We start from the raw sequence: 10,874 nt of genomic DNA on the forward strand, positions 1-10,874 counted from the left end.
ATAAGATATATAGACTTGCATACACACGTACACATACACACACGCACACACACACACACACACACACACACACACACACACACACACAGAGTAGGAAGGGTCTAGAGCAACTGATGATCTAACCTAGTAGGTACGGTGTGTGAGCGTTGTAATTGGTCAATGGCTAGGATCCAAGTTCACAATGGGGGCTGGAGCTGGACATCCGTAGACTACTTCCGAGTCAGCGGGAATAAATTAAATGAAGACGAAAAAAAAAAAAAGGCAGGACAAGCTTATCGCATCCATTACCTGGAATACCCCAGAAACAGCTGTAAGACATTATTATTTACTTTTACTTTCGCTTCGATTCACCGTTATAACTTACCTATTTTAAATGATCTGTTGAGCTTTTTTTTGTTTTCCTCTTCCTTTAATATACATACAGGAGTGGCTGTGTGGTAAGTAGCTAAAATTGTAAGGCGGTGCCCCAGTATGGCCACAGTCTAATGACTGAAACAAGAAAAGATAACCTATGCATATATATGATCTTTTCACTTTCACACCCTAACCCTAAAACCCCAACCTTAACCCTCTAACCCTAAAGCTAAAACTAGTACAGACGCACGAACGATGTCATAAATAACAGTGACAAATGAAATACACACCGCCGATGGTTGTTGTTGACAAACAACGGCAGTAATTTTATTCAGCTGAATACACGTTATTGATTGGTTGAAATTACCGAAATACGACAACTTTAACACGAAATAATTTCGTAAATAGAAACTTTTCTCAACAACACTAAGAGTAAAAGATGCTTTATATGACACATTCTACCAGTGTCCGAAGTCTGAAAGTGTTTAGTTACAAAAAATTAATTTCTTGATCTGCCGTTCAAAGGGAAAAGATCCTATTCCAAGAAATGGCTCTTGATTAGTTTGCTCCGTTCTCTTTTACTTGTTTCAGTCATTTGACTGCGGCCATGCTGGAGCACCGGCTTTAGTTGAGAAAATCGACCCCAGGACTTATTCTTTGTAAGCCTAGTACTTATTCTATCGGTCTTTTTTTTTGCCGAACCGCTAAGTTACGGAGACGTAAACACACCAGCATCGGTTGTCAAGCGATGGGGGGGGGGGGAACAAACACAGACACACAAACACACATACATATATATATATATATATATATATATAATATTATTAGGGACAAAATCCAAAATTACAGGTAAAAAACTCAATTAAAATCAATTTATAAAAAATTAAAATTAAATTGAGCCTTATAGATAAAGTATATATAAAATATATATAGTTTTAGGGAAAATAACCAATTTTCAAGAACTCATCGATGAAAATCCACTATCACATATAGAAAAATTAATAATTAAAAGCACAATAAATGAGTATAATATAAAGTAAAGTAAATATCATAAGATAAATATAATAAACAGATTACACGTGTTTCATAACCAATTTTCAAATAGAAAAGAAATTTAAATCGATTAAAATCAATTGAAATTATCGAAAATAAGTTCTATTCAAAAATATAGCTACTCGTCAGATCGTAAGTAGAACAATAATTAGATATATATCTCAACCAACAATAAGTACCAAATGAATTAATATGAAATACTTATTATATAAAGATAGAAAAATTATTTTAAAAATATCATAATATCAAAATAATAACCATTCAATAATCATCCCTTCATCCATAATAATAACATGTATATTATATACAAAAAACATCTTACCTAAATTATCATTGTTTTAAATTATCATTGTTTTAAATTATCATTGTTTTAAATACAAGTTGAACGAAGTTTAAGTTTAAAATAATAATGAAGATAAAATTAGTACATATTTAACCGGTGTAATAGTTAAAGCTATACTATTTAAAGCTAAAGACGTTTATTTAATTATGATTAAAGATCAATTGAATAATAGAAAAAAAAAATATATATATATATACATATATACGACGGGCTTCTTTCAGTTTCCGTCTACCAAATCCACTCATAAAGCTTTGGTCGGCCCGAGGCTATAGTAGAAGACACTTGCCCAAGGTGCCACGCAGTGAGGCCAAACCCGGAACCATGTGGTTGGTAAGCAAGCTACTTACCACACAGCCACTCCTGCACGTATGTTAGTCATTTTTCTTTATACCGCCACTACCACTTTGAATAATCGTAATTTCTAAAGTATTCATTTCTGCAGTTAACACCTCAGTTAACACCTCTGCATTCGATTCGTTTTTTACTAGTGGTTACACGTTCTCGACTTTCCTCTATTCATTTCAAAGGACACTTGAAAATTCTCATGTGAAGACATAGCCTCTCAGCAACATGTATTTAAACCTTCATCGCAGCAGTAATCTATTGCTCTGCTCTCTGCTTCTACTCGTGTGTGTGCGAACGTCATATCTTATGAACTATCCAATTTATCCTTGTACTTCAAACGAACCGACAAAATGGGATAGACACTCCGAAAACTGTAACAAGTTTTACTTCTGCTTTTTCGGTCAACCGATCTTAACGTCAGCGTGTCCATCTGATCATGTATGGTCTATAGGTAGTTCAGACTGTGTTCAGATCAATTCATCTCTGAACGACTGTCAGCAAACACCAGTCAGGAAGAGTAAGTCGATTTTTATCATTATCAGCATTGATTTCACTGGTGTCCCAGGTCAGACCTATTCGAGCAGACTTCTGATCAAAAACATTCAGTCATTATCATTCCTTTTTCTAGTCATTTGAATTACATTAGCTAATGTGTATTTTTTGTTTCGAGATGATGAAGTGTGAGATTGAAGGAGATTTCTACCATGTTGAGTAATTGTTGCCTTGGTTAGTCGTGGTGGTTAAAAACGTGGCTTCGAAACTCTTTAGCGTAAACTTTATGCTTCCATAGCTGATAAAGACCTTTAATCTTAAAAAACAAAAAAAACAGTCAGTACATGACTTTAGTCCAAAACGTTTTAATCTGTATTGATCTCGTTCTGTTGTTTCGACGTACCTATATACCTACAACTATATACCTACAACGATATACCTACAACGATATACCTACCTTGCGACGTACCTATATACCTACATTTTGTTTCTTTATAACTCCCAGAAAAAGCCATTGTTTTTTGTAATGAAATTTTCTACAAATTATGCCTCAGTTGGTGCAAATTCTGATTACATCAGAATTTGTTTGGAAAAAATTTTCTGAAGGTGGGAGGGGGAGTTTCTGAAAATTCACAAAAGTCAGTTTTGTTTCCTCATAACTTTCAGAAAAAGGAGTATTTTTTAAATGAAATTTTCTAAAACATACCTTTCAGATGGTGTAGATTACGACTGTATCCGAGTTTAATATGAAATGAAAAAAAAAAAAAAAAAAATGTGTGGACTCGCACACATACATACTGACTTCACAATTTATCTCAAAGTTTCAAGTTTTATTTTGTGATGTGTGTTACTATGTATGTGTGCAAGCCCACCAATTTTGTTTTCATATTAAATTCCGATATAATCATAAAAAATATTCGTTTTTCGGAAAGTTATGGGTAAGTAAAGCTCACTCATGTAAATCTTCCTGAACTCCTAACTCCACCCTAGGAAAAAACTTTTCGCAACAAAGGACTGGGCAGGTCACAATACAACGATCCTGTTATGCATGACAAAACACAGAACGGTAGCTAATCAGTACCTAGAGTGGTACCTCAGAGACTGGCTGCATCAGTTAAGGGATCTTGAAGATAATGATTTCCACTTCAATGATCAGATGTTTACAAGTTGTACAATATGATTTGTAAACATCCAATCATTAAAGAAGAAAATAAGGACCAAAAACGTAATTCTTATTAATTTTTACAAATAACTATATAATAATCTACTTGTTCATTCACCCATTATACTTTACTTAGTTAGAGAGGTGGAGGTAGAGTGAGTGAGAGGTGGGGTAAGAGTGTGTGTGCGTGTGTGAGTAGAGAAAAAGGAAGTGAGGAAGAAGTAGAGAAAGAGGTATAATAAGGCAAATGTGTTATGTGGTTAGTTGAAGGGAGAGGCAAAGAGTGAGAGAAAAAGACAGTAAGAGAAAAGTGTTAACAACGTGCTGTAGGATGGGAAGGGAAAGGTAAAGAGGAGATATGTTTAGGATACAACATTTAACAGAGGGTAATGTTCTGGTGGTGAGATTAAATAAGAAGGAGAGGCAGTTATACTAAGCGAGAGAGTTAGTGGAAGTGAAAGGTGAAGAGAAGGAGAGAAATGTTAAAGACATGAAGATGGGAATTACATGGTTAAAAAGTTTGTTGAAGAAGTGGAGAGAAAGAGAGAAATATAAAGTGTATAGTAGAAGGAAATTAAAATATATCATTGGAAGTGAAATACTTAGCAAAATGAAAATAAAAATACAAATCATCCTTTCTTTCTTAAACAGTTTCTCTTAATCATTTTCATTCTGTGGAATTTCCACGGGTCCCATTTGTACATTATTGTACCAGGAAGTTTCTGCTTCTATTTCTATTATGCATGCATACATACATACATACATACATACATACATACAACTATATATATGTATTGTGTATACAAAGTGGCCCAAAAGTAGGTTTACAGTTATTCAGCTATCACTTTCTCATTCATATATTAATGGTTTAGATTTTAATTACAAAAAAATATGAAACCATTATTTTATGCTAATTTAGTTAATTTTGTCAAGCTCCCTTTTCAGTTTGTAATTGTTTTTGTTTTTACCAAAATCTGGACACCTTAAGACTTCTGTGACTAAAACAAAATGAGATGTTATTGGCTATGACATTTGTGAACAGTCCAAAGAAGCCCACACAACGTGCTTCTCTAGAACTATCCATATCAAGAACATCATTGTGACACCTATGCATAAGCTGAAATTAAAACCTTTCGGTCCACGACTGGTACATAGTGCCAGAGTGTTCTGAAGAGGTTTGAAGAATGTTGCAATGTTGAAGGAGGACATTTTGAGCATCTGAGAGATTAAACATTGTCTGTTTAAGATGTGCATAGACAATATGATTGTAAGATAGAATAGAAGCAGAAACAGAAACTTCCTGGTACAATTTAAATGCAATGTTTTAAGAGAAATTTAAAGTGCCTATGTGATAATTGTAAACCTACTTTTGGGTCACCCTGTTTATCTATGTATACACCCATACATATATTTGTCTAATTTTTTTCTTTTACAGATTTTTCATGCTCAAATTATAACGGGCTCATACCATATAATGCCAACTGCAACTGGTATTACAACTGCAGCTCAAACAAACCAGATTTAATCCGTCAATGCCCTTTCCCTCAACTTTTCAATGATGTACAATTAAAATGTGATGACATCCCAAATGTCAACTGTGGTAACCGTTTCGAACCTTTTGATGGATGTAAGTATGTGTTGTTGTTGTTGTTCTTATTGCATTGTTGCTACTGTTTCTGTATTCATTGTTGCTCTTGATGTTGTGTAGCCCACAAGGAAACCCAAATTGAACAGACTTATGAAACAACCCATTATATCTGCAGATTCATTGCTACACATATCCCAGATTTCTATTAAATTGTTACTATTTTCTAAACCCAGGTAAGCTCTGATTTAACAGAACTTTGATCAAAGGTATTCCATGTATGACTATCTCATCTATTTCTCAAACACAATGCGCCCAGTCTTACATTATCCAGGTTACATGTCCAAATTTCAAATAGAGAAAAAATTGTAGTCAACACATGCATAGGCTAAATCAGTGGTTCTCAATTAAGGTTCATATAACCACTGAAGGTCCATAGATTTTTAAGGGTTCCTGCAACAAAATAGTAAATCGAGGATCCACAATAGTATTGTAAGGGTCCCTGAAAAATTCATATTCTGCCTAGGTCGACTTTGCCTTTCATCCTTTTGCGGTCAATAAAATAAGTACCAGTTTCACTGGCCCCCTTCCTCCAAAAAGTTTTCAAGGTCTTGTGCTTAGAGTAGAAATTTTTATTATTATTATTATTATTATTATTCAGTAGTTTTATTTTTATAACGTGCTTTCACTTCACTACCGAGCGCAGCTCTGTGCGCCTTGGGTATGTGCTGTGGTTTGCTGTGGTGCTCTTATGTTTACTGTATTGAAAGTGTTTTGCGTAGAATGTGTGCAGTACCCAGTAGTGCAATTTTCTGTATGTTATATATATTTGTAAGTCCTGGTGTTTTTGTTATGTATTTGTCTGAATATTTTTTTATTATACCTAAGGCACCTACTATGATAGGAATTGTTTCTGTTTTTAGATTCCACATTCGAGTTATCTCTATTTCCAGGTCTTTGTATTTTGAAAGTTTTTCCATTTCTTTTAGAGAAACGTTGTCATCTGCTGGTATTGATACATCAATTAGAAAGCATTTTTTTTTCTTCATGATCTTTGACAACTATATCTGGTCTATTTGCCTTAATTTCTCTATCTGTGTGTATTGGCATATCCAAGAGTATGGTTGCTTTCTCGTTTTCTGTGACCTTTTCTGGCGTGTGTTTATACCATCTTTTTTTGGTTGTTATTCCATAATGTTGGCATAGCTTCCAGTGTATATAGGTCCCAGCTCTGTCGTGTCTGTGAATATATTCCTTCTTAGCCAGGACTGGGCAGCCAGAGATATTATTATTATTATTATTATTATTATTATTATTATTACTATTATTATTAAGCAACTTAAGGCATTGAGTTGGTAGAAATACGAGTGCATTGGACAAAATAACGTAGTAGCATTTTTAAAGCTCTTTTCATGCTGAGTTCAAATCCCACTTAGGTCAACTTTGCCTTTCATTTTTTTGTGAGTTGATTAGATAATGTACCAGTCATGTACTGGGGTTGATGTAATCGACTATCCCTATCCCTTTGAAATTACTGGACTTGTGAAAAAATTTAGTAAAATTACTATTATTTTGTAATTTAATAGATTCTCTCTTGAAATTTAACTGAAGTATTTTGTTCTTTACTGTTTTGTTTCTTTCCACGTTAAGGTGATTACTCTGGTTTCACTTGTAAGCGTTCTCACTGCAGACCTTGCATAAGAGACACTACATGTCTGGGCCTGCCTGATGGAAATTACACACGAGAAAGAATGTTTCCTTCCGGAGCATATATTACCTGCTATTTCGAAAGACTCATTGCTTACCATTCATGCTCAAGACCACCTTTATTTTCACCTAGTGAAGATAAGTGTGTTGAGTACCTCGATCTTCGGAAAGAAGAAGGAGGAGTGAGACCCGACTGTACATTTCGTGCTGATGGATACTACCCTGATGAAATAGGCCGCTGTGATCACTACTTCCAGTGTAACAACACTAAATTTCAAGGTTACACTCCATGCAGTAGTGGAATGACCTTCAATCCTGTTTCAAAGACATGCCAATCACCAGATCAAGTTTCTCCCCCATGTGGATCAGGTAATCCACCAAGCTGTGTGGGGAGACAGGATGGTTTATATGCTGACTTAGGTGGCAGTTGTACATATTATTTTGTGTGCAACCAATCTGCCTTCCAGGAATTTCGTACTTGTTCTATGAAGGATGCTTTCAACCCTTATCTGCGTAGGTGTGTAGAGGGAATCGGATCACAAATCAAACCATGCGGTATTCAAGACAATCCTTGTCAAAATCGTTTGACTGGCTTTTATCTTTATAATTCTTCAAGCTCCCAGTATTATGAATGCCATGAAGGATTGTTTATTTATTTTGGAACATGTCCAGAGGGTCAGACCTTCAACATTTCATCAAAACAATGTGAGAAAGCAGAAATGCAAGATATTTGTGTAAACAAAACTGATGGACGCTACAAATCACCAGAAGCAGAATGCTTTGCCTTCTATGAATGCAGTCAACAGAAGTTCCTTGGGTTGACCCAGTGTACTAATCAACTGAATGGAACACGATTCAATTCCCTAACGGGAACATGTGACCAGCCACAAAATGTATGTCCACCATGCGGTTCCAAATCATTTGATTGGTATGTATTATTTCCTAATAGTTTTATATAATCTAACAGCTTTTATTTGTATTTTCTGCTGAAATGCATTTTTGCCCCAAGAATTTCTTGATTCGTTCTTAGTTATTTTGGGAACAAAGGTATTTAGTATTGATCTTCCCCCTTGATACAAACAATCTCTTCAGGATTAAAATTGCATTTCCTTTCTGATTCAAATCACCATCCCTTCTTTATTCGAATTGCTTTTCCTCCCTGATTTGGTTCCAAAGAAAGTGCTGGTGGTTCAAGATGCTCTTGAATATGTGAATTACTAAACATTTGTATCAAACTTTTGTCTCAAATTCTACTCATTCTTGCTTGGTCTGCCAGAGAGCAGTGAAAATCCTTAAATCACACCCTACCATTTTCATAAACACACACATACAAACATATACTACTGCTGCTGCTGCTACTACTACTACTACTACTACTACTACTACTGATAATAATAATAATAATAATAATAATAATAATAATAATGATAGTATCAAAATCTTCTTTATCCTTTTCTTTTGCAGCCCTTCATACTATGAAAGCACTACTAGTGTCCCATAATCCAGATGAACAAAGAATATATATTACCAAACATTGGTACTACACTGAAAAAGATATCTTTTATGACAGATTCACTTTCATGGTGGAAGTGATAAAAGCCATCACTTACTTTTGTGTTTTTGTTTTTCTCTCTTAAATTTTTACCTTTTATCCACTTTTTTTTTAATTTTTGGGAAATATATTTTGGCATTTAACATTTTTGGGATCTTTTCTGTTTGGCAGTCACTTTCCAATTTCTTCAATTTTTGCTCCAATTTGTTTCATATTTGGTATAATAATGTATGGTAACCATTGACATTTGTATGGTAATCATTGTCATGAAATTCATGTTTGCTATAAATCAGTAAATAAAGAGTTAATAACTTTTAAATTTTTCAAATTTTAGGTAATTTTAGCCAATTGTAAACAACAGACATATAAGTGCCAGTTTCTATAGTAACAATCCAAGATGTTACCAGGCTGTACCCATGTGGTCATTTTTAGCTTATTAAATGCTAAAACCATATGAGGTATGAGGGGGTCATGAAATGTGCTAAAAATAATAGCTAAATAGGCCTTAAATCATGCACCAAAACTCTATTTGTTTGGTCTTTGCATAATCATATGAATTCCCATGCGCAGAATACAAATTCACAAAAATTTTCTGAAAATTCCCCAAACTAAAAAATTGATGTGGAGTTATATGGCATGCATAAAGCAGAATTCTGTCGATATTTCATTTGTTTACAGTTGACAACACGTGCAGTCATGCACAAAATGAGAGCTTCCAAATCCCGTTTTCTGACTGGGTAAAAACAATCAAATTTAAACTACTGTAACTTTTTTTTTTAATTTTTCTGGAAAAAGTGAAATATGTAGGCACAGGAGTGGCTGTGTGGTAAGTAGCTTGCTTACCAACCACATGGTTCTGGGTTCATTCCCACTGCGTGGCACCTTGGGCAAGTGTTTTCTACTATAGTCTCGGGTCAACCAAAGCCTTGTGAGTGAATTTGGTAGACGGAAAACTGAAAGAAGCCCGTCGTATATATGTATATGTATATATATATGTATGCATGTGTATATGTTTGTGTGTCTGTGTTTGTTCCCCACCAACATCGCTTGACACCCGATGGATGTGTGTTTACTTTCCCGTAATTTGGCGGTCCGGCAAAAAGAAACTGATAGAATAAGTACTAGGTTTCCAAAGAATAAGTCCTGGGGTCGATTTGCTCGACTAAAGGCGGTGCTCCAGCAGGGCCATAGTCAAATGACTGAAACAAGTAAAAGAGTAAAAGAGTATCCCTGATCTTCAACATAGAAAATTACATGAATGGACCAAATTTCAAAATTTTCACTAAACTTTAAAATTTCCACATGGCCAACCAAACAGAATCATTGTAGGTGGGTTACTTCATCCTATATGCATATGAAAGTGATACTAGAGGCCTATCGTTTAGTTATCCTGTACTGATATGCATAATGTAGACCAGGGGTTTTCAAACTTTTTGACTTACGGACCCCTTTATATTTCAGGCTTTACCTTAGGGACCCCCTTATAAACGCTTATGAAATTTATACATAAATATTTGCTTAAAAAAACATATATTTTTGCATTTATTTATTTAACAGTATTTAACAAATAGGTTTATTGTCAATTAAAAGATTTCGATAAAAAGCATATATAAAATCAAATTGCCCATAAAAAGTATTTGCTGTTTACGGACCCCCTGTCTTGTCCTTGCGGACCACAGTTTGAAAACCCCTGATGTAGACAAATGCCTAGCCTCATCGTCTGAGTAGAATAGAAGCCTGGAAACTGAACAAGTTAGGAAATACAAGATTTAAATTTTCTCTTGAGAAAAGATGCTTAATCAAAGAGAAAGGATTTGGGTCAATCATAGAAGAGTTGAAACAGCATATAATAGCAGTAGCTGGTAAGCTTTCCAGATATCGGAAAAGAATAGACCAGTAGCAACAGAATAGATTATTTAAGACAAACCAGAAGAGATTTTATAGCCAAATAAATAGTGGAAAAGAAAGTAATGAAAATGAGAAATCTAATGTAGAAGTTAGAAAGTTTTGGAGTAATATTTGGGATAAGCCAGTCGATCATAATGGAGATGCAGTATGGAAAATGAAGGTGAAGGTAGTGCCAATTATTGTTGGGTCCTTGGGAACAGTATCAGAAGGCATTAAGAGGAATATAAAGGAAATTGGAATAGAGTGCCCAGTAGAACTGATGCAAAAGGTTTGCCTCCTTTGAACGGCCAGAATAATCTGGAAAGTATTGATAGTTGAAAAGAACGAATAGCATGGTACTGTAGGCTGCAGGTAGTAAGCCCACTATGCATGT

At 34.7% G+C, this 10,874-nt stretch overlaps 1 protein-coding gene across 1 annotated transcript; it reads left to right on the forward strand.

Annotated features, from left to right (window-relative positions):
- Nucleotides 1–2,095: 2,095 nt before the first annotated feature.
- LOC106870437 (uncharacterized) lies at nucleotides 2,096–8,912 on the forward strand. Its single transcript, XM_014916516.3, has 4 exons — nucleotides 2,096–2,612; nucleotides 5,185–5,376; nucleotides 6,985–7,969; nucleotides 8,506–8,912. Exons 1-4 carry the CDS (start codon nucleotides 2,321–2,323, stop codon nucleotides 8,540–8,542), a joined length of 1,506 nt encoding a protein of 501 aa, XP_014772002.1. The 5' UTR covers nucleotides 2,096–2,320; the 3' UTR covers nucleotides 8,543–8,912.
- Nucleotides 8,913–10,874: the final 1,962 nt, after the last annotated feature.

This window comes from Octopus bimaculoides, chromosome 12 (assembly GCF_046866305.1).
Source record: "Octopus bimaculoides isolate indiv1 chromosome 12, ASM4686630v1, whole genome shotgun sequence".
NCBI lineage: Eukaryota > Metazoa > Mollusca > Cephalopoda > Octopoda > Octopodidae > Octopus > Octopus bimaculoides.

Excerpts from the sequence above, each read along its gene's own strand:
- LOC106870437 (XM_014916516.3), top strand. The coding sequence starts at position 2,321 with ATGTATTTAAACCTTCATCGCAGCAGTAATCTATTGCTCTGCTCTCTG. Across the intron at positions 2,613-5,184 it reads GCAAACACCAGTCAGGAAGA|ATTTTTCATGCTCAAATTAT; the intron begins GTAAGTCGATTT and ends TTTCTTTTACAG. Across the intron at positions 5,377-6,984 it reads TTTCGAACCTTTTGATGGAT|GTGATTACTCTGGTTTCACT; the intron begins GTAAGTATGTGT and ends TTCCACGTTAAG.